Source organism: Procambarus clarkii, chromosome 62, assembly GCF_040958095.1.
Source record: "Procambarus clarkii isolate CNS0578487 chromosome 62, FALCON_Pclarkii_2.0, whole genome shotgun sequence".
Lineage (NCBI taxonomy): Eukaryota > Metazoa > Arthropoda > Malacostraca > Decapoda > Cambaridae > Procambarus > Procambarus clarkii.
The window spans coordinates 15,390,237-15,415,321 of record NC_091211.1 but is presented as its reverse complement, the minus strand read 5'-3'; the positions used below and the strand labels follow the sequence as shown (position 1 = coordinate 15,415,321).

Genomic DNA, 25,085 nt, shown 5'->3' with positions numbered 1-25,085 from the left:
GGTATAATCTGTGTTTTTGTTTCTTTTTAGGTTTTCAACACTTTTGGTTTTAATTATTTTTTCTAGTGATTTGACTACCATGCTTGTCAATACTTGTCAATAATTTAGAAGGGCTTCTCTGATATAATTTTTTTTGCAGATTGGAACTATATTTTCCTCTTTTCTATATATCTTCTAGGTTTCTTGTATGTAAGAGTGGTTGAAAAATTAATTGTAGCAGAATGCTCAGCTCAGGTGTGCATTCCCACAGAACCCAAGACAAGATCCATCTTGTCTCTTTCTAACTCATTGAGCAGTTTTCTATTTCATTTCTAGACACTTGTATGTACTCTTATGTTGTGCTCTGGAATCCATATTGTGTCTGGTTCTCTGAAAACTTCATTTTGCAGAACCACACTTTGAAATTGCTGGTATGTTTCAAGGTTGTCTGCTTCCTATATTGATTTGTCTTTTCTTCTTTAGCCATCTTACAATTTCTGTTGAACCCATCTTGCTTTCTAGTTCTGCATCTGTTTTGGTATACATTTGGTTGTACAGTACCTTCATGATATATCTCAAAAGTGGGCATACATTTCATTTATTTGTTTAACAACAAATCTATCCAATCAAATTTATTAAAGAACTTGCAAAATTCAAAATGAATAATGTCCTCTCCTTGAAGTTTTCAACTGTTTTACTTCCCTATTCTCTACTAGATTATAATGCATTGCATATTTAATTTCCAAAATGACATGATCACTCTTACCAAAGTCATACTGGCTTAGTTCTTTCTCCTCATAATTACCTAACCTTACCCAACAGAGGAATGTACTGAATGTCAGATATATATACAGTATATATATAATTTTTTTTCAAATATCAAATCCAGCATTGATCAATCATCCTCTTCCTTCATTCTCATTGCCTGTTTAATGTGTAGATACTAGTGGATGAATGTCACCAGGATGAGGTTTACTAATCTTCAAGTTCAAATGTCCTTCCTCAAAAAGGTAGACAGATGGGGTAGGGGGAGGTACCAAGAGGTCATAAATGTAAAGAATGACAGGTCAGAGGATGGGGTGACCGGCCAAATGTAAACAAATAGTAAATTGTAAATTTGTCATTGAAATTGAATAGTTTGAGTAGGTAGAGGTCTGGTGGGATGTCACTACCAGTATAAATGATTACAATTTCCTAAGCATCAAATCATTATGGGGCTAGAATGTTTTTGTCATAGGGAATAGATGAGTAACTTGTTCAGAAAGAGCTTTTCATTCTTAAAGCTTGATATTTGCATCTATTCATTTGTGCTCATAACACAACCAATGAGATTTGACACAGTTTTACACCAGAATAAAATGCGTTGTATACGTTACAAAAAATTACACTAAAACATTGCATTCATTTAATTGTGCATTGTTCTGTTAATACATATTTAAACTTTACAGTACCGTACTGTACATATAAGTATTATGTGCTTAAATTTTTGGCAGGATAAAACTCTTGATCCTGGAAAATATATTTTCTACACAAAATCCATAACAAAAGAATTATATAGGTCACTTTAATGCCAGGTGCCTGGAATGCCAGGTGCCTGGAATGCCAGGTGCCTGGAATGCCAGGTGCCTGGAATGCCAGGTGCCTGGGATACCAGGTGCCTGGGATACCAGGTGTTTGCGAACAAAGCCAGGAACTGACTGTACAATGTTTGCTAATCTTACATTTTCTGGCCCAGTGTGCATCAGACATACTCCCTCTCTGCTAACTAAATATGCACTGAAATTTGTACAAAAAATCATGAGATGGTTTAAGGGAAAATACTTTGTGTAATATATAAAAATCAATGAATGTTTCTTGAAATAATACTCATGTATTTATATTTGCCTCTTTGCAAAATATTTATCATATAATAGCCAAGTTTTAAATCACATTGACAGACTATACACAAGAAATAACATTAGCAGTTATCATGCAATATAGTCAGTTCTTCAGTTGTTTGCTTGACTTACCTACAACAAATATCTTCACGATATTAAAAATTATCGCTAAAGTGTCGGATGATTGAACAAAACACAATGTGCTGATAATGTAAAGAAGCACAAAGCTGAGAGTAGACTTTGTTCACTTTTTTGCTATGAAAAATTACTGTTCACCATACTGTACAGTATTCATAAAACGTTTGTTTGCAACTAATATTTAAAACAAAGGTCAAAAATTCATTCAATGTTGCATTTGTTTATTGACAATTGATATGTACTTAACATGAATTAATTACCACTGATAACATTCAAGCTTTTCTCAAAAGGAGTTTATCTCAATTTAACTAGTTGAAGTGCTTCTCAAAATACTTCACCTTCCTGAAATCTATCAGTGCAGTGAAAGGGTTAAATATGATATTCTCTAGGGGGCTTCAGCAGATCCAACAGTTAATAAGATATAGTTAAATGCTTATAGAGGCAAGACGTAAGGTGGTGATGGAATGAGGCAAGATATAAGAGTGATGGCTATGCATTTATCAATTAGGCTAGTGCATTTGGTAATGCAATACAGTACTACAATTTCCTTCATTTCAATATTGGTCTGGTTTTCGATGACTACACTTCTCTATACACTAGTAATTTTTTGTATGCTTTGATTGAGAGTATTGTATCCTTAAAATGTATCGGGTGTTGATCTTGGGTTTCTGTATGTAATATAAGCATTGTTAGTGGTATGGTATACATATACTGTCTTCATAGATGTTTGCAGTTGAATTTCTAGATTTTGCTCTTGCAGTAATTGTCACAAATTATATACATGTTATTTTATATTCCAATGTTGCAATATATCTGCTGTTAATTCAGCTTTAGATGAGGGGTTGCCAATTGTTAATTTTTTGTGCACAATTTCTATACATGTACTGTCTTTATTGTAGATGTTAAGTATTGTTCAGTATTTGTCCTGTTGGGAGAATAAGCAATTATTTCAATTCTGTTTAGTTATTGATCTTGTCCTTTTTCTAGAGTCTCAAATAAAATATTAAGAGTATATAAAGTTTAAGAAGGAATGCAAGATGTATTTACACAATTCCTGAAGGAACGACTAGCTTTAAATCTTAAATGCCTCGAGAAAGAATGCAATCACTGTGCCTCATTTTGCCCTAATGTGGTGAGAGTAAAAGTAAATAAGGTAATTGTTCTCAGTAGAGTTTGTCACTGTCAATTGTGTTTGTGAAAGAAAAGCCTTTTATTCCAGATCAAAACATCTTGATGTCGAAGTTTATGATAGCTTTCACACAATTTTACGATACTGGAGATAATGCTGAAGAATGGCCCCACTAAGTAATTCCACAAATAGGTTTGCTAGCACAGTACTAAATTGCGAACTTATTCTATGCCACATTATTGAAGTCAGAATGGCTTTAAAATGATATTTGATTATCCCACCTTACCATTTAAATACGCAAAATTATATGAATTTTGACATAGTAAAACCTACACAGCACGTTTAGTACGTTGATTGACAGTTGAGAGGCGGGACCAAAGAGCCAAAGCTCAACCCTCACAAGCACAATTAGGAAAGTACAATTAGGTGAGTACAGCAGTTGACCTTATATAAATGCATATGGCTCTCTCTCTCTTTTCACCTTGACATATAGTAAAAGATAGTAAAACAGTGAAGTTTATAGTAAAAGGTAGTAAAACACTGGAGTTTGAAGGCTACAAAAAATAACAAAATTACAAAAATTACCATGCCATTATAGCTTCCTGCCAGACACTACAAGCCTCTCATGAATGTAAGACCATCTAAGGTCACTTGTATTTCCAGTTGCATCAAACTGTGGCCAAAATCAGTAATTGGCCAACAATTGCATTATTGATTAGCAAGCAGCCAGTCTTGACCCATGAGCAGTCTGTTAGCCTTGGCTGAACAAACCTTGGTAGTATAAGGCAGCTAGGTGAGGTTCACTGAAATGGAAATGTCTAACAGAGTGAGAGAGAGAGATATATAGATATATAGAGTTAAAAATATATATATATATATATATTAGATAGATAGATAGATAGATACCTAGATACCTGTATATCATTGAGTGTTACTGTGTGTTTCAAAGCCCATCTGTTTGGTTATTCTAAAGACTACCCAAGCTCACTCTGGTCCCAACATCCTGAAGAGACTAAACACCATTTAAAGAGTTGTAGACAAGTTACATTTTGTTCACTTTTACTCTCACCAAAACTATTAAACAAATGCATAGTAACTGTAATCTTACTCAGGGCAGTTAAGATTTGTAATCTGCAGTTCCTTCAGTAACGATAATAAATTCCTTGCTAAACCTCAAACACAACTATATTTTACTTGAGAATGTAGAGAGAAGGCAACTATACTATCAAAACAGAACCAGAATGTTTCTGGTTCTCTCTCACCCAACATGACAGATGATGAACATTGTTACTAACATCTGCAATAAGGATAATATAAAGGTTGTGCACAAAACATCAATAACAATTAGCAACCACATTGGAAGTAGAACTGAACAAGATGAGAATTGAAGGTTTGCACACACAATGCCTTGTGGTAATTGTGATAAAGCATATGTAGGAAAAAATCTGGAAAATGTTATGCATTTCAGAAAGACAAGAACAGTATGAGTGTCATTCTGCTAAAATGAAGAGTGGTTATTTTACGCACAAATGAGGAGCAAGAGTTAGTTTTCCAACCCATCCCCCTGATTAGATAGTACCTATTGTGCCGATTGTCAATAGACAGAATTCATACGTTCTTAGCTTTTAAATACTGTAGTAGTATACTAACTAGTAAGGAATTTTTAAAATAAATGAAGCTAAAACACAAACTTTTCCTAATATTAGAATATTCCTAAATATTCCTAAGCCTAATATAGCACACACATGTACTATAATAGGGCCTCATATGCAATAGGCCTAGGGAGGTTAGGATAGTTTAGTTTGTCAAAGCAACACAAGTAAACAATAGTTTTTCAGTTTGTCCAACTCAATAGTTCAGATTTCTACATTCTAATTTCATTGTACAGTGACACCTCAGCTTACAAATGCCGCTCTTTACAAACTTTTTGGGTTATGAGCCCAATTTCTTCATAAAATCCGAGTCGGGTTACAAACTTTGCCTCGGGTAACGTTGTCTGTTGAGATGCGTATGGCCAACCTAGCGCGTGGTGGCACGGCGACCACGCCTCAGTTTACCAGTGCCTCCCACCAAGTGGCAATCACCCTTGAATGCTTTGTAAAGAATTTCAGTATTTTTTTAATTTTTGGGTATTTGAACATAAGTTATTATTATATATATTGTCATGGGTACCAAGAAAGCCAATGGTAAGGTTCAATCCAAGAAGACACATGTGAGGATGACCATAGAGGAAAAAAAACAAAGAGATCATTCGTAAACATGAAAATGGTACACAGGTTGTTGAACTAGCTAGGCAGTACAACAAATCTGTCAACGATATGCACTGTAATTGCTAAGAAAAAGGACATTATGAGTGCTAAATTGGCAAAAGGTGTATCAACAATCACGAAACAAGGAACACAAACACTTGAGGATGTTGAAAAGTTGTTATTAATTTGGATACATAACAAGGAGTTAGGATGTGATAGCATTTCAGAGGCCATCATTTGTGAAAAAGCAAGGCTATTGCATGAAGATCTTTGAAAGAAAACCCCTGGAACAAGTGATGCAGATACGAAAGAGTTTAAAGCGAGCAGGGGGATGGTTCAAGAAATTTAGAAAATGAAGTGGCATTCACAGTGTTGTGAGAGTTGCGAGTGTTGTGTGTTGTAAGTTGGTGGAGGAATACAGCAAAGAACTGACCACCGAAGAAATCCTAGCCCTTCACAAGGAGCAGCAACAAGAGGCAGCTGAGGAAATGTCTTCAGGGGAGGAGGAGGCAGTACAGAATGTCCCTTTCTCAACAATTAAGTAGTAGTGTAGACTATGGGAAGAAATACAAACTTTTGTTGAAACTACTCGCCCAGAGCAAGCTGTAGTAGGCCATTGCCTTAACCTTTTTAATGACACTGTGATACCTCACTACAGACAAGTGTTACAACATAGGGAAAAACAAGCCTCTATGGATAGATTTTGAGTGAGAAAACAAGCAGTGAGCCACTAGGAGGTCCTAGTGGTATGCAGGCAAAACATACCAGAGAGAGTACCCTAGAGAAGTCATCACTGCCTGATCTTATAACGGAAGGGGACTCCCCTTCCAAACACTAACCTCTCCTCCTGCCCCCTCCTCACGGTCTTCCATATGCCAACAAGTCATCAATAAAGGTAGGTAATTGTATATACTTTAGTACTAAAAATTTGAGTGAATTAGGTACTGTATAAAATTACTTTGAAGTTAATATTTTTGGGAGTGCAGAACGGATTAATTCAATTTACATTATTTCTTATGGGAAAATTCACTTTGGTTTATGAATTTTTGGGTTATGAACCATCTCTGGGGAATGGATTAAATTCGTAAGCTGAGGTACTTCTGTACGTTGGTATATATATTATGGTCCCCATCGTTACTATAAGTACTACCAAAAGAGGAGGATGGACTGGAGTTTTCAGGATCAACTCACCATCAACAAAGAATCTGATATAATAATAAAATGTACAGAATATAAATTTATAATACTGTATACTGTATAACAATGCCATAAGGCATAATCAAGGTAATTAATGCAAATTGTGAAATGCTAATTCCTCCCATGTCTAACTTCATTTAAGTTTCATCTCACCTTTTCTCTATATAATGTTCTGTGAATCTTTGCTAAATTTAATAAAGTCCTATTGGCAAAATATCTTTAATAAAGTCTTCTTTCAAGTTGGAATTTCTCTGTATTGTCAAATGACAAAGATAATTCAATCCAATTGAAGTGCATGGTTGCTACACACACGATAACTTTATTAATGTGAAATGAAGTGATTTCAGTGAAAACTAATAGCATGAAATATTCAAATTGTTCTGATCATTCAAGTTGTGGGGTACACAAAAAATGTCAATGAATCAATTGCAGTTACGGCATTGTAAAGGTGGCAGAAAAGTGGGTTACAGTGACGACCAAAAATATTGTTTTCAATTAAAAAAATAAATTATGAAATACGAGGTATTACAAGTAATACCAGTTTACTTATACAGTAGCTGGAAATTTTTTAACACTTATTGTGGTTTTTCTGAAATTGAGAGATGGAGATGGTTATACAATTCTGTTACATAAATTAGCATTAGGGTTGGCAAAAGCTACACAAAGGAGTTGAGGTACTTTAATAATAAATATTTGTTTAAATCATGAGAAGTGTGTGTAAATATCAGTCATAGGAGCCAAGACTAGACATACACTGATGAATGAGTTATGGGAATAAGAGATGGCAAGAGTGTCAACAAATGAACAAGGTGTTTGATGAGGACATTATTGCATCTTAAAAACAATAAATCCTCAGTCATAATCACAAAGATAAATTTGCTAATTGTATCTGGCACTTTCTATAACTGATTAATATTGATAATAAAACTACAAAGCTTGAAATTCTGCATTATTTATACAGTGCATAAATTATTTATGGACCATCCACAATATGAAAACAACACTATTAATTGCAATATGCCTTAGGTGTTTTTTACTACATCTTGATTTTTATCATTAATCAGTTTTAACTGAAGTTACAAATTTTGGCCAACTGATAAAAAATTTTGATTATATTGACAAGAGTATTTTGAACACATAAGATGACAAAGGTAATAAAACCATTATGATGTAACTGGACTGTACTATTCACTTGAAAAATATTCATTTAACAGCCATTTAAAATTGCTTGTAGAATATTACAGAAAAATAAAAGTTCTAGTGATATAATAATGAAATAAAATTTAAAAAAGGCCCTGCTTCTTATAATACTGGATGATGGTCTTATTTTTAGATTCTAATGCAGCCCTGTTCAAGAAAAGGTCTGCAGCACCTGCCTATGAGAATGATAGCTTTTCTCATAGTGTAATAATGTGAGCATTCTGTGACAGTATAAAGTGGCACATGTAACAGCATCCCATGGTCAAAACACAGGAAAGACTTTCATTATTGCTAAACCCAGTATGCTATGTGCATTCATGTGCCTTCTCACATATGAATCCATTAAATGAAATATTTTCCCATGATGCTAAATACTTCCACAATCTACACAATTTTCCTACTCGTGAAACACCAGTCTGAAATACCTGTAGGATGCCTAAGAATCTATGAAAAATACAGTTTACAAGGAAAAGAAAGCTTCACAGAGTGGCAGTACCTCTACGTAGTAATTATATAATGACTAACAAAAAAGCTACACCCTCCCCCCACTGATGTGAAATTATTCCCTTACTGATGAGACAATCATGATGCAAATGATGAATATGTTAAGGAGCACTGGATAAAAAAAAATGAACACTTAACAACAAATAAGAGGATGATGGGAAGTATGATGATGTCCCTCGTATGATTGTGATCCTTTAAGTAGATACACACGGTTCACCAGGAAGGCCAATCTCATGCTTCCAATAATAATGTTCAATCTTTTTATGGGCTTCCCTCCTACTCTATCCTCAACACAACACACTATTTTCTAAATATACATTGCAATGCAGTCACATACAACACAGCAGTATAAACTTACTTCACACACAGCTATTTATAAATAAATATTAATAAAAATCATTAATTTTTTCATAATTACAATGACAAATTAAATAGTATTAAGATTTACATAAGACACTTCACATGTCAGACAGGATATTAAATAGAAGAGTGAAGAAAAAAGAAGTGAGTCTTGTTACTGATCTTCACCATATGAATGTGATGAGGAAGCGTTTGTGACCAGTTTCCTAACAATGACGACTAAACCGCACACCATGAGCCGAGATGTCATTTCTGTCTGTCCTGGACCATTATCAAATCGATTGTGTTGATCCAAGACGAACCGAAATGTCATCTACTCCTCATCTTCTGGTGTGTGGTTTAGTCATCATATCTTCAGCCACGTTATTGTGACTCATCGTTCCTGACAATACTTGACAGTATACACAGTGCCATAATGACCAATGATGCTGTATTTGTATTCAGCTATACATCTTAAAAGTTGACTGTATAAACAGGAAAATAAACAGTTATCACAAGGATCAAAAAGTTCTCAAAATAAAACAGTAAGTCTGTATATCAGTCACAAGCAGATGGGTGGTGCACAAAGCCCAGCAAGAATGCCTGAAGAAGATTGTCTAAGCATGTCTTGCTGCACCTCACAGTAATCTATACAAATAATTGTTCATGGTGAAGTTTTAGAATCTTAAAAGGTTACTGTGACACATTCTAAATCACTCTCACAGCAGCACAATTAAGTGCACACACAAGGAAACACATACATGAAAATTCTTTTTACCAACACCAAAGTTGACAGTGTCAACAAGAGAAGCTGGCAACAGATCCACCATAGGGGTTTACTGCACATGTTGTCACTGGCAACACATTAAATTAGTCCCACATCTCATCTCACGACGTACTCACTTAGTAAGACATCATCACAGTGTCAGTGTAACAGTTAATCCTAGAGATTTTGTTCTACTGTCTGGCACAAAAATAGAGCTGTGAACACTTAAAAAGTCCCATGATTAATTCAACCTCATGTATGTAATGAAAAAAAAACAAAAAAACAAAAACAGGAGGATTGAAGTGTATTTTGGGATACAAGCAATGAGAGAACTGCTATAACTGGATTTTTCCCAACTAATACGTATATCCAAATTTTCACTCTAAAACTATTTCACTGTTAATGAAGCCTTTGGATATCAGGAAGGCTAACATCTTTTCAAATCTTCTGTCCTTTCTTGAACACAAATGTGCATGACTGTAGTCAGTAGCAACATTATAATACAAAGCGTAATGTACACAGCATATCCAAGAAAATATAGTTTATCTATTGTATTCCTGACTGGATGACGTTTTCACCAATGCACTTCACTTTAGGTTTCCATAAAAGATTCACTGTTAAAAAAAATCTTGAGAATCTATATCCCAAACTGCAGTGTCATATAAAACCAGAAAGAATGACTGGTTTTTCATCTGAACTAGTACATTTTGTAAAAAAAAAAAAAAGAAAAACAAATATCTAATGTGCAGTTTAATGATAAGAACTATGCTTCTTGTTCTTTTTATTAATAAGATTATTTTTCAGGCTATTCACAGTTGCTTGCTTTCACTTCCCTTGTATTTCATAATACACTTGCCTTGTATTTCATAAAATATATGGAGTTTTGCACATACCAGTGTTGCACCCATTAATAATGATACTTATTTTTCAGCTATAACTACTTTGGTTAACAGTTTCTTCTCTCCTTGTGGTGACTTAATGTCATGTTTATTAGGAGGAAGTAAATAGTTTACCAGATATCTGGTCATTGTGAGAATCATAGTTGGTCAGAGTAGCAACTTACAGTGCACAAGGGAACTTCACCTTATCTTCTCAAACTTAATTACCATTGCCATTTCTAGCCATCATAGAGGGTTTATTGTTACCTTCGGTGCCATAAATTCTTCCAGCTTTTTTCGCCATATTACTGAGCAGTTCGAGGGACATCTTATGAGCTGACCGTAAGGAAATGGACCATTCCTTAAGGCCAATTTCATCCTGAAATTAACAGTTATAGCAGTTAATACATTATATAAAGTACATTATATTAAAAAATGTGGATCAGGAATTAATATATAATTTTGTAAAATACATTACTGTAGTAATATGTAGCCAGTTGTACAAGTTCATGGTTAGTTTTTATAATTAATATAAGAATTGGTTAATGCAATTAACAAACATTTTCTAAATTCAGTGCATATAATACACTGAATTATACAGTGACATATAATGTAGAGCCTTATCTGCACATAAAACCCATTAGTTAACATAAAACTAGTATTGAAAATCAACATTTTGTATAATTTTAATTCCCTTGAGTCTATTTGGTGTGAGCATTTATAAGACATATCAGTATATGCTTCATTCACTTCAGTGTATGAAAGTCAAAATGTGATGACCAAACCGCACAACAAAAAATTAACTTACAAAAAAGCCTCCAGATCTTTAGCCCCTGCTATTGCTTTGCTCTTCAAGAAGTCACTTGAACTCCAAACCTTTCCAGATATTCTAAAAAAAGCGAGAGTAACGCCTGTCCACAAATGTGGTGATCTCACAGATGTTAACAACTACAGACCTATATCTATCCTGCCAAACTTGTCAAAAAATTTTGAAAAACTAATCTATAAGCAGCTTTACTCATATCTAGCCAAACTCAATATACTTAGCCCTTGCCAATATGGCTTCAGACCCAAAAAAAGCACTAACGATGCACTTATTAGTATGCTTAACTCGATTCATACAGCTCTTGATAAAAATGAGTTCCCTGTTGGGTTATTTGTGGACCTGCGTAAAGCTTTTGATACTGTCAACCACCAAAATCTTCTTCTTAAATTACATCATTATGGAGTCAGAGGACACTCCCTACAATACCTCAAATCCTACCTTACTGACAGGCTCCAATATGTTTCTGTGAATAATACAATTTCTCCCACCCTACCCATCAACATTGGTGTTCCCCAGGGCAGCATACTTGGCCCTCTCCTCTTTCTCATCTACATTAATGACCTTCCAAATGCCTCCCAACACCTCAAACCAATTCTATTTGCTGACGACACAACCTTCATTTACTCCAGTCCTGATCCCCTTGCTCTAAATGCCACAGTAAATACTGAGCTAAATAAAGTCCATCTGTGGCTAACTGCCAACAAACTCACCCTTAACATTGACAAAACTTTCTATATTCTGTTTGGCAATAAATCCTCTAGTCAAATAAATCTCAAAATAAACAATACCCAAATTTGTAACAAATTAGATGGCAAATTCCTTGGCATTCTCATTGACCACAAGCTGAATTTCCAGGGACACATTCTAAACATATCAAAAAAAGTTTCAAAAACTGTGGGCATTCTTTCTAAGATCAGATATTATGTACCACGCCCTGCCCTGGTGACTCTCTATTACTCCCTTATCTATCCATATCTCAACTATGGTATTTGTGCTTGGGGCTCTACTACCCAAAATCACTTACGTCCTCTAATTACTCAACACAAAGCTGCTATTAGGACAATATCCAATTCTGGCCCCAGACATCACTCGGTACCCCTACTCAAATCTCTGAATATGTTAGACATTAAGTCACTGCACATTCTCTCATGTGTATTATACATATATAAAACGCTAAACTATAATGCCAATCCTGATCTCAAAAGCTTCATAGAAGGTTGTAACAGAACCCATGAGCACCACACCAGAAATAAATACAGTTTTGATATTCTTAGAGTACGACTTAATCAAACTAGAAATGCTCTACAAATCAAGGGGCCCAGAATGTGGAATGACCTTCCCAACCATGTTAAAGACTGTACCTCTCTCAACCAGTTTAAGTTAAAAACGAAGCTATACCTAATAAATTCCCTGTAACCTACCTTACCCTTCTATTGTCAACCAATGTCTGTTTTTCTTTAAAGAGCGCTGTTTGTCGACATAATTGTATTTGTGCTGCTTTTTCATCTATGTTTTCATTCTACTCATTATGCTCAATTAGTATTAAGCTTGTCATTTAAGTTTATCATGCCCGAAACACTTTGCGTAATAGTGGCTTTAGGCATTGTATGTACTAGCTATACCTATAAGTCAACCAATCTTTGTAAAAATTTATTGTATGTATGTACCTTACCTAAATAAACATTTTATTTTATTTTTATAACAGAAGATGGAGGAATGATGATGTTTTGGTCCATCCTGGACCATTATCAAGTCTGGTGTCAGGAAGGAAGAAACGGGCCAATAAATAAGGAAAGAGTGAGGTGAGGAGAAGGTAATTTCTAGAAGAAGGTAAGAGCAAGGTGAAAAGTAAAAATAGCATGAAAGGTACAAATGGGATGAGAGTAAGAATGGAATGCAGGAAGAATGAGATGAGATAAGAATAAGAGGAAGGTTAGAAAAAGTAAAGGGGGTAGGCTTGAGTCAGGTCACATTTGTTAAGAATGATGATGATGTTTTAGATTCAGCTACTTGGAACAAAATGTTCCAAGTAGCACGGGCTATAGTGAGCCCATAGTGGACTTACCTGGCACAGGAGTGGGACTGTAACTATTTTTTGTTAAGAAGGTTAGAGCCTATAAGCATGTACAGTACTGTAAAGGGAAAGTGTCAACAGCAACAAAGCCAGGACTAAGGTTCATGTTGGGTATGTTGTGTATCAGAGTTGATTCAACAAGATGGCATCTGTGAAGAGTAGAGGCAGGAATGATTATTTTAGAAGACCAATCTATACGATGATTAGAGTCCCTAACATGACAGAAGAAAGCATCGTTTGTGTATGCAGATTTAACATACCTTTTGTATTCCTTAAGTCTGTCATTTGTGTTCCTTAAGTCTGTTTCCAACACTAAATTTTCAACACTAGTACCACTGCTCTGCCTTCCCTTCATATCTGAACTAAAAAATCTCACTAATACCCTTTGTCCTCTTAATGTAAAGTTCGCCTTCTGACAAACTAACACTTCGTAGTAATCTGGTTCACGTGTCTCCTCCTGCTTCTAATGCTGCTGGTGTCTACTATATTTCCTGGTCATCTTGTCCTCTCCAATACTTTGATGAAGCTGGCCATACACTAAATGACAGACTTAAGGAACACAAAATTAGTGTTAAATCTGCATACACAAACGATGCTTACTTCTGTCGTGTTAGCGACTCATGACCTACAGATTGGTCTTCTAAAATAATCTTTCCTGCCTCTACTCTTCACAGATGCCATCTTGTTGAATCGGCTCTGATACACAACATACCCAACATGAACCTTTGTCCTGGCTTTATTGCTGTTGATTCTTTCCCTTTACAGTACTGTACATGCTTAAATGCTCTAACCTTCTTAACAAAAAACAGTTACAGCCCCACTCCTGTGCCAGGTAAGTTCACTATGGGCTCACTATAGCCCGTGCTACTTGAAACATTTTGTTCCAAGTAGCTGAATCTAAAACATCATCATCATTCTTAACAAATGTGACTTGACTTAAGCCTACCCCCCTTTTCTTTTTCTTACCTCATTCCATTCTTCCTGCATTCCTTTCTTACTTTCATCCCATTCGTACCCACAATAGCTACTAAATATATTTTTTTGGAGATTATTTCACCATCGGATCAGGTTAACAAGTTCCCTGCACAAATATAATTACAATAATATTTATAAAACTGACAAATCAAAATACCTACAGGGTTCGTTAAAACAATCTTGCTGTCTTTAGTTTTAAGAACAATGCAGTTCTCTCCTTTTATCTGTACAAAATCTGATGATACATCATCTAGTTGGTCCATAAATATGAGCTCCGGCTTCCCAGAGCTAGATTCTGAGTGAAGTTCAACACGATTTGGATATAACTTTGCATATCGCGTTTGCCATGCTGATGTGAATGGTCCACCTAACTTCTTGATGTAACCATGAATTATACAGTCTGATTCTGTAAAAGATAAAATTCTAAATAACTTATGGAAATAAACTGATAATTTTCTAAAAGGTCAAATATTTTTTTAAAGCAAAAGAGTGAAGACTTATCTCTGTCAATCTAACCAAACAGATTTTTAAATAAAAAATATAGTTCAAATTAAAAAGAGGGGATGATTCTTTTACCTCTACATTGACAGAAAAAACTAAAGTTCACATGCAAAATAAAAATCAAACATAGTTTGCATGCTTCTGAAAATCGGATACTCTAATTCCAGCTCTTCTCTGCTTACACAATATTAATCATTAATTTATCATTATCTCACTTGTGCATGGGGTTCAACCAAACAATTCCCCTTAACCAAGCATCACTAGCAAACAGGTTTCAATACCATAAATACTATTCTTCAGAAATCATATACCCCCAGTAGCCCAGATGTTCTCAGGATATTTTTATATTTAAAAGTATTTTGAATCAGAAATCCAATGATGTTTCAACATGGTATCCGAGTAATCATCAAGTGTAAAAGCACAAAATTAATGGTATTAGGTTCTTGTCTTGAAGCTCTCAAATACCATTTTCTTCAAGATACTGTACCTTTATAATCAACAAAAGAATTTTCCATATTCATAGTTAAACTCAACTCAGTTTTTGTTCTTTTGTTTATTTTGATTGGGCAAATAAATTAATATAATACTTTATAATTTGCATATTAAACAGACAGACATACAACTTACCTTTTTCATCTGTATCAAACTTAAATTTGTGCTTTGCACGTCGTTTGTTCTCAACCTTATCTGCTTCCTGGTTTACAGTATCGAATACAGTCTCTGCCACTTCAGTCTGCCACCGTTCACTGATTACTAGTGGGAAGTTTTTGTACAGTTCCTGGTCTGCTTCAGTTAACTGTTATAAGAGGGATGCAAATAATGCTTTCAATTTTTGTTTAAATATTCAGAGTACAGTATCTATGGACACATTATTCCTTGCTTGGCATCATGAAACAGATGTACCACATCCTACAGCTGAAAATTAAACCAAGCATAATAAAATGCTCCTGTCTTGGGGTTCCTCGGTGGCTGCTCAGAACTTATAGACTGGTACCCCAGGGCCAATACCATATTATCAGATGTCTATGACTATATGAGATTACTGGGGCAGGGACCACACACTTGCCCCCCACCCACAGGTGAGGGAGCTTAACCCTTAAAGTGCGCAACACAGCTATAACTGGGGTGAGTAACTGTCGCACAACTGCGCACCACAGCTGTAGCTGTGTTGGAGTACCACACAAGATTTAAAAGTTCCACAGCTACACAGGGTTCACATAAGCTTCCTCAGAGCTCTTCTAAACAGATGCCATTTAAAAAAAAAAAAGTTGTAGGCAACATTCCTGGGTGTGAGACCTTCGGTACTGAGTGAGCCACCAAGGTTGGTGCACGCAGCATGAACTAACAGCACTGCTGTTCAACTTGTGTGCACAGCATCGCCTAAAATGCCAAAAAATATATGAAACTAGTATTATTTAGCGATGATAGTATTAAAGAAGACCCAAGACTGTGATAAAAAATGACCAGGATTCTGATAATAGCAGGATTGTTGTGATAATTAGCGCTGTGCTGTATGGTGGGAGGAGTAATGCTGAGGGAGGGAGGTAGCATCGTCTGCTGACTTTGTGGCCACCTGCTATTGTCTGCACTCGCCATACCAGCTTAGTGGTTCTCTATGGTGAACACAATGTAGATACAGTACTTGCATATAATGTGTGTATTAGTGTAAATAACAGCAAAAGGAGTATGTTGGTAGGAGCCATTATGGCGAGGGAGGTGGTGTCATCTGCACAACTTGTCGTGCAGTGTATGGTGGCCACTATGCTGTTTGGGCACCATACCAGCTTAGTTGTACAGTTATGGTGAATAAAACATGTAGATACTATATAATGTCTGTATATAGTGAATAAAAGTAAAAACAGTATGGTTGGGAGAAGAATGTTAGTGCATCTGGCCTTGAATGAGTGAGGGAGGCAGCTGTCGGCTGACCCTGTGGCAACCTTTCTTATTGTCTGAACTTACCACACCAGCTTAGTTGTACAGTTATGGGTGAACAAAACATGTAGATACTTATATATAATGTCTTTATATAGTGAATAAAAGCAAAAACGGTATAGTGGTAGGAGGAATGTTGGTGAGTGAGGTGTTGTTGAGGAAGGGAAGGAGGTGGCGTCAGCTGGCTGGCTGGTGTGTAGTGGCCACTCCTTGTTGTTTTGACTCACTTTACCAACTAAGTGGTTCGTTATGGTGAACAAAACATGCAGATACTTATGTATAACCTGCATATATAGTGTAATAACAGCAAACCTATTTGTTATTGTTTTATGAATATAATAACTGAATCACTAATATGCACACCATAATTTTGAGTATAGAGATGATTCACACATTTTATTATATAAATATATCACACTACACACTATTGAATAATATTACTGCAAAAAACTAAGACAAAATCAGACATTAAAATAATTTGGTAATAATATCTTTGTGGCCACTCCCGCCTGACAGCTCAGGTGGAGCTGATTGCCTCTGACAATTGCTTCATCAACGCCTCAATTTTATAAGACAATTTTTTTTCCTTGCACTTGGGCATGTTGCAGGCCATAATTACGAGCATCCAAGGGGTTAAGGTGTTATCACACAAAATTCTGCCAAAAAGACTAAGAATGTAACAAAAACTCAAAGAAATGCTTGGTATGAATGAATAACAAACAATCGCCATTCACACTTCCGTGGAAATAAGCATTCCATTCGCCTGGACTGTATCGTGGGGTCTACGGTTCGAGACCCTTACAATCCAGGTGAATATAATACCAAACAGCTCAAAACTATCCCAAACCACCAAAATACCACCCTGCTGCTTTCCATCCCACCACCACATGGCAGTGTTAGTCAAATAGGGGGTCCGGTACCACCCAGCCCTTCACTCTTGAGCCGGAGCAAACCCCAAGAAACCACGGGTAAACAGGGAAAATATCAGGAAGAGGAGAACCAGTGACGGTCTCTCAAAGGAGCATTGTACAATACTTTTAAATAAAGATTAATAATTTCACGAGAAAAAGTAGTAAAATAATAGTTTTGATACTTTAGTTGTACTTTGAGGACTAACCACATAATTATTCAAATTCACAAAATCCAATACTGCACAGACTGTAGGCAGCTTATACAGTAATGATACAGTATAGGAGTTGCATGTATGAACACAGGAAAAATTCTTAGGAAGAACTAAAACCATTAGAAATTATTTTATTTTGTTTTAACAGGTTTGTAATGGGTGAATCCTTACTTTAATACCCTTTGTATCCTCTTCATCAAACGAACCAATGTCAAATGCATCGGCTGCATTAACTTCACCTCGAGGTGGGATGAGAGGAGGTTGGTACTTCTGCAGGTACACCTGTTGCCAGTCAAGACCGCCAAAAAATGGATGTTCCTTAACTTCATCAGCCCTGGATAAAGGAACATATTAAAGACAATGCCCAAAATGTAAGGGAAAGATCTATTATACATACTTACACGGTACAGTAGTTGTAAATTTCAGAGTACAGTAGTGTACTGTGTATTACATTTTATTCCTAGTCATCAATACTCTAAATAAGAATTAACTGAATTCCAAATAAAATCCTAGAAAAATTTACTTCTTAGCCATACCTATTCTTTTTTTTCATACTGTCCTCTATAGAAAATGTCCACAGTGCATGAAATAATGGTGTCATATTTTCTAAATATATCTGTGTTCTTTTTGGGCATGGGGTGGTTTATGACAGGTTCCTAATTTCCTCCTTGGCTCATCTCAGCTCTTACTTTATCTTACTTATATTTTCCCTTATTTTCTGGGGGGTAGCCCCTTCGGCTTCCCAGAGCTATCCAGGCTGAATGGATATGTATAACTTTCGGCATCAAAGTGCATGGAGTTCTTGCCTACCGGGGACCACGAGCCAGAACCTGACTCCCTCAGAGAGGCATGAGGAGCAATGGCCAATAGAAACCCCCGTGTGCTTGGGAGCATTCTATGTCTGCCATCGACCGGAACAGGCACCCAGAAAGGTAGGTGCCCCAAAACAAACCCCTATTCTGGTGAAAATATTACTACCGAAAGCCGAAAGAGTGGACAAAACTCCCCAAACAAAATTAGCTAACTAGCATGACGTCATCACGTTGCCGCACCGCCGTCTGCGCAACCCCCCCCCCCCCCCCTCCTCCCCGGGAGGGGGAAGGGGGAGCAGGTGGAAACTGAGTACCCAAATGAGCCACAGGGACATGAGAAAGAACCCAGCCAGTGTCAGAGCAGGTAACAGATGGAAAGCCTGAGCCAGCGATGTGGCGGAGGCAGACACCAGACACAGCACCAAATGTAAAGATGAAAGAGCCCAATAGGCTCAGGAACCGGGACACCAGGTGAACGACAGCTGAGAGGCGGGACCCAAGATCCAGAGTGCAACCCCCACAAGCACAACTAGGGGAGGACCACTAGGAGAGGACAAAAACTGGCAGGGAGAAGAGAGTACAAGGAATACTGAGAAAAGATTCAGGTGCCTAAAGATTAACCAAAAGGCACTGAATACCAAGGCTGCATCCCACAGTGTAACTAAGAACAAGATACACCAACCAAGGAAGGCCACAGCAAGACTACACAAAGTGGCCAAGCAAAACACAACACCCACACCCCACCAAAATCGAGAACCAGCCCCTAGCCGACAGTGTCGCCAGACTGCACAATCTCACCTGCAGAGCGGAAACAAGACCGTGTCACAACACAGTGGAGCCGAGCAATATACCAGGGAGCAACGCTAGCGAAGTATGTCCAGAGAAACGAGCCCAGCAGAAGACGAGGTGCAGTATAGAGGCGGAGGTGACGCTACACCAAGCCACCACACACCCGTAGCAAAAAAAAAGAATCGAGGTGAATTTCCCACATAAAATCTAGAACACCCCGGCATCTGGGGGCAATGACTGGAGAGAGAAGATGGGCGAGAAGGCGCAGAAAACCCCCCGAGACCGGACGCAGAACACCAACACGTGTTCACCTCCCTAAAACAAAACGATCACCCCGGCCCCTGCGCCCGAGGTACAAACCGCACCACCCGCCCTCCGGGTGGCGCGGTTCGTACACCAGTCGGATGTACACATATCGTACACAAACCAGCAAGGAGTATGTAACGAATATGAGGCACGTCAAGACTAAGGGAATACAAAATAAGGCGAGACTAGAATCGAAAGAAAACAAGTAGTATGGAAGAGGACCAACGAGTCCGAGAAAGGACTAAAGGGAAGCCTCACCAGAAGTCAACAGACGTTCCCACAATATCGGAAGCATCGACGAGTGTCATGAACCCCTGAGAAACTTGAGAAGCAAGCACAAAGGCATGGAGGCACCTACGGGCCCAAAGATTCCCCTGAACAAGGGACATGCAGGGAACCCAAGACGAAGGGAACAGTAACGCGACATAACTGCGAAAAAGTGAGGAAATGGGGTGAAAGCACCCCCAGGAATGACGGAACTAATGTACCCGAAAGGATATGGAACCGAACCCGGGAGGGGTAGACCCAAAAAAACATGAATGCAGAGGGGGAAGGAATAACCCCCCCTCTCAGGAACTGCCAGCCCCGCTCTGAGTGTACAAAAAACCTGAAGCAGGGCCAAACGGGGCTATGGCCCCCAGGCAACCCCTCCCCAACCTCGAGAACCTCCATGGCAGGACCGGGGCCCAGCCGTCCCCCCCCCCCTCAAAGCCTTGGTCTCAAGAAAAAGCCGGGGCAGCCGTAAAAACACTAAGGAAGGGAGCCCACTGGTCAGACCTTTACAGCATGGCTAGAGGAACAGGCTCGAAGGCCTCCGCCGCCACCTTGGAAGAGGAAAACCCCCGAGGCCACCCGAGTCTCAACCCAACTAGACGCTGCCCCAACTCCGAAACCAGCCGACAGTTCGGAGAAGGAAACAAGGGAAAGGAAGTATGCACAACTGAGGGGGGAAGAACTAGGACGAGCAGACGGAACCAGAGCCGAAGCGACTCCCACCTCCAAAGGACTCCAACAACCAAAATGGGGCAGTCTTGGAGCATCCTGGGCTGCAATGAACCAAGTGCGTAGCAGCAACCTAAGCCGAGCATGTAACGTGGCTGCTGCCTGCACCCACATAACAGTATTTAGAGGCCTGGATGAACTGGAGTATGAACAGACAACAAACGTTGCCCGACTCTGGGTCAAGGAATCCCTGACCCAACAGGCAGCATGGCGGAGGCAGAACCGGTGAGTGTCACCCTAAGACAAGGGGACAGAGCAACCTTCAACCTCGCAAGATGCGAGGGGGGAACTCTGGTCACATCCATCGGACCACGTAGCCCCCGCGGGGTTTCCCAGGGCCCTTAGCCTTGGTGTCACGTGTAGCGAGTAGATTATCCCAATAATATACTCGCTCCAAATGCATTGTTAATATTCCTGTCAACCTTTGGAGATGAATGAGGTGAGGCGTTGCCCGGGCAACACGGTGAGGTGTTGCCCGAGCATATAAGCAGCAGAATAGCAAACATTAACTAGTCTACTTTCAAGTGTGGTCTAGAGCAGACACTTGCGAGATACTGTACCGACTCTCAGTGCGCTCAACTCACACCAAAGTATCACCTGTGTACTTCTGTATATTCGACCAAATATATATATAGTATCTTAGTGTCTGTGTTTATTGTCACCATACTTTACGTAACAATAGAACCATTACACACGCTAAGGGAAGCCCAGGCAGGGTACTGCGAACTGGCGCCCAAGTCTACCAAACAAACCTCTAAAAGCTGAACCCCTGGGACGTGTCCACTCACGAGGGCCTAGTGGGAGACGCCGCCAAAACAAAAGAACACACAGAACCTGACCAGCAAAGGGAGAACCTTCCACCAGGCAGAAAAACAAAACAAAACAAAACAAAACAAAAACCCCGCAGGAGGACAACGTACCCGGGCGGAACAGAGCTGGCCGCTATAATGTTAGAAGACTAGCTGTGCAGTACCCTGCGCCCCTACCAGTGACGACAACTACCCTCTATCCAGGGACACACCAAGGCAAGAACACTCCAGCTGACCCCAAGGGCAACCAAGTACCGAGCAGTAAAAGGCACCATGGAGGTAGACCCCAAGGTGACTTGTGGAAGGTGGCCCCCAAGCCCCAAGGGCAGTACTTACTGGGCACCTAGGAAAGGTAGCCCTAGGTTCATGCAGCCCGAGTACCTCAGAATATTACTCCTGGCTCTCACACACCCTGGAGAGATGGCCCATGCCACCAGACACAGGACTGAGACAAAGAATTCTGAAGCCAGAGGCACGTGACTACATCAGACACCCATCAGCCAAGAACTGCCAGTTGGATCGCCTGCGTAGAGAGTCTGGGGCTCCCTCTTCCCCCTCCCGAGGAAGGGGGTGTGTAGATGGCAACGCGGCGACATGATGACGTCATGCTAATTAGCTAATTTATTTGGGGAGTTCTGTCCACTCGTTCGGCTTTCAGTAGCAATATTTTTACTAGAATAGGGGTTTGTTTTGGGGCGCCTACCTTTCTGGGTGCCTGACCCGGTCGATGGCAGACATAGACCAGACATCGATGGTCGATGGCAGACATATCCTCCCAACCACACGGGAGTTTCTATATGCCATTGCTCCTCGTGCCTCTCTGAGGGGGCTAGGTTCTGGCAAGAACTTCATTCACTTTGACTGATGCCAGAAAGTTATACATATCCATTCAGCCTGGATAGCTCCGGCGAGCCTCCGGGACTCACCCAGAAAATGGCATTTCATTACATTCAACGCTGGTTTTTTGCAGTTACTCCGACACTTGTCACATATAGTAGGCTACTTGATGGAAGGATTACCTCTAGAGCATCTCCCAGAGTTGTCTGTCTTAAAGGTACTAGCAAGTGCTTGGAGGGAGTGTTAAATGGTATGACGTGTTCTTTGGTTGTTACTTTCAGTGATGGACTGAAATACTGTAGGTTCTTTACTGAGCTCCCTGCCCCTATACTACAGGACAAGACAATTTGCAAGGTTACTCATCTGGGTGGGGCTCAAAGTTACTTGGGGCCTTGTGGAGCAGTGCATATCACCGAGTTCACTGGTGAACCCAGTGATATGGCTCAGGGAAGCACCCAAGGAAGCCCTACTCACCAAGCACTGGATGCACAAACTTATACTGGTGAACCCAGTGATATGGCTCAGGGAAGCACCCAAGGAAGCCCTACTCACCAAGCACTGGATGCACAAACTTATAAATCCAATAAGAATACAGTACTTCAAAAATGTAAATCTAAGATTTAACAAAATATGTACTTAAATTATCCTAAACTTAAAATTCTTTTCTAAAATTGTTCTTACCCTCTGCCTTTGCAGCCCAATCTTTTGTCAACGTCTCTATGAAGTAGGCCTTCTAAAAGACTCCGAAGCTCTTGTGTAAATGTATCAGGTAGTTCAACATTCTGCAAAGAACGCATTACCGACATAAAATTGAGTTGCAATTTCCATCACATTAATAAATAATTCCTATATAATAACATAAGAGAGATACACTAAAACAAAAACTAAATAAACAAAATGCTACTTTCGAAGTAAAATGCTAATGAATTTTTCTACAGTACAATAAATACTAATGCACAAATATACAACATATTTAAGTTATCAAAATGTTGCATAAAATTTTGTCACCTTTACAGTATTTGGTTGTATGTTATTAAAGGTTCTGCCAGAGGTCAGTAATTTAGATATCGGTGACCCAAATTTCCGCGTAATCTGAATAAATTTACATTTGAAATTTTCCTTTTCTTGACCTTTTAACCTGAATAGCAATTCAGCTTAAAAGCTTATGTGGAACAAGAAACTAATAAATTCGAATTCAAGTGCTTAACTAATAGAAATTATTTCTAAATTTGAATTTGTATAAATTAAAATTTGTCTTCTTAGAAGACAAATTTAAAGATTTGTCATCTAAGTTCCTAGTAAATAATTATTACACGTTAAATATTTTCAATCCATAATGGCTTTGTTCATTACATTCAACGCTGGTTTTTTGCAGTTACTCCGACACTTGTCACATATAGTAGGCTACTTGATGGAAGGATTACCTCTAGAGCATCTCCCAGAGTTGTCTGTCTTAAAGGTACTAGCAAGTGCTTGGAGGGAGTGTTAAATGGTATGACGTGTTCTTTGGTTGTTACCTTCAGTGATAAATAAATTTGGTTAGTCATTTTCATTTACATCAATATTAATCACCACACAGCAATTAATCCATGTAGTTATCTCTTTTATCATTAACTATTTTGATTTTGTGCTATAAATCCCATATAACACACTTTAAACATGCTATAGGTGTGACAAAATGTGAGTTTACCCAGGGTGCCAGCAACCTTAGGGCAAGACTTGATGTGTGATTTATGGGTTAGAGCTCATGCTTGTGGTCCATCTTCCATTGCCCATTGACTGTGTACCCTTCACTCTGTGATTGTTGGTTTGTTAGGTATAAATTTTGACAAGCACACCCAAGATAACACAGCCAGCTTTCTCAATATCCAGAGATTCTGCAGTCTCTACATTCCCTACATGGTATAACTCAAGACTCTACCTAAGTGCATGGAAAACTAGTACAGTGGAATCTTGACATACGAATCTTTAGTATTCATAAAAATACAGTACTTACGAATTTTTCGAGTTAGGACCCGATTTCGTTGGAAAATTCGACTCGACTTACGACCTTTACCTCGACTTGCGACTTTGTTGATTTTAGTATGGATGGACCGAGTGCGTGGTTCCTGGTGGCACGGGTGACCACGCTTCAGTTTACCAATCAAAGAACAATGTATAAACATCAGAGATCCGCGGTTGTTCAATATCCTCCCAGCAACCATAAGAAATATTGCGGGAACAACCGTGGACATCTTCAAGAGAAAAATTTATTGCTTTTTAAAAGAAATGCAGGACCAACCGGATTGTGGTGGGTATGTGGGCCTGCGGGCCGCTCCAAGCAACAGCCTGGTGTTGCTTGATGGAGTGGGTGGGTGGGTGGCAGGATGAGTAAGTGGATGGCAGGATAGGTAGTCAGAGTGGGTGGATGGGTGGCAGGACGGGTAATCAGAGTGGGTGGCAGGACGGGTAGTTAGAGTGGGTGGGTGGGTGGGTAGCAGGACAGTGGTCAAAGTGGGTGGGTGGGTAGCAGTGGGCGGTGGTGTGAGTGGACCAGTTTTCAGCTATGATTAATACAGGAGCTGGTCACCCCCGGTCCCTCCCCCACTACCTCCATCCACCCATCCCACACCCCTCCCCACTATCTCCATCTCCTCATCCCCCACACTGGACCCCCCCAGCCATATGGACAGTATTAATACTGTGGGCTTCCTTGCTCCTACCAGCTTATAGAACGGGAGACAGACTCCCCGAGTGTCTGACATTAAACTTATTGCTTGCTAACTGACTGGTTGCAACTGTGAAAGCCTGACTGACCGGCCTCACCGTCTCCCATATGCCAACAAGAGTTCTTAGTAAAG

General features: G+C 38.9%; 1 protein-coding gene and 1 long non-coding RNA gene across 6 annotated transcripts in view; one reads left to right on the top strand and one right to left on the bottom strand.

Annotated features, from left to right (window-relative positions):
* The window catches only part of LOC123766423 (uncharacterized), a 36,420-nt gene extending 13,193 nt beyond the window's left edge, over positions 1–23,227 (top strand). For 3 of the 4 annotated variants that reach the window (XR_011223507.1, XR_006773818.2, XR_011223506.1), the window contains 3 exons: positions 12,788–12,912; positions 17,839–18,061; positions 22,527–23,227. This is a non-coding gene — a long non-coding RNA (uncharacterized lncRNA). The other variant, XR_011223505.1, reaches the window with a different exon arrangement.
* Gprk1 (G protein-coupled receptor kinase 1) overlaps positions 7,506–25,085 on the bottom strand; it is a 422,403-nt gene continuing 404,823 nt past the window's right edge. For both annotated transcript variants that reach the window (XM_045755516.2, XM_045755517.2), the window contains 5 exons: positions 22,927–23,027; positions 17,862–18,024; positions 15,260–15,428; positions 14,293–14,537; positions 7,506–10,635 (listed from right to left, as the gene is read on the bottom strand). In XM_045755516.2, coding sequence (XP_045611472.1) covers positions 10,477–10,635; positions 14,293–14,537; positions 15,260–15,428; positions 17,862–18,024; positions 22,927–23,027 — 837 coding nt within the window. In that variant the 3' untranslated portion in view covers positions 7,506–10,476. The remainder of the gene's footprint in view (positions 10,636–14,292; positions 14,538–15,259; positions 15,429–17,861; positions 18,025–22,926; positions 23,028–25,085) is intronic.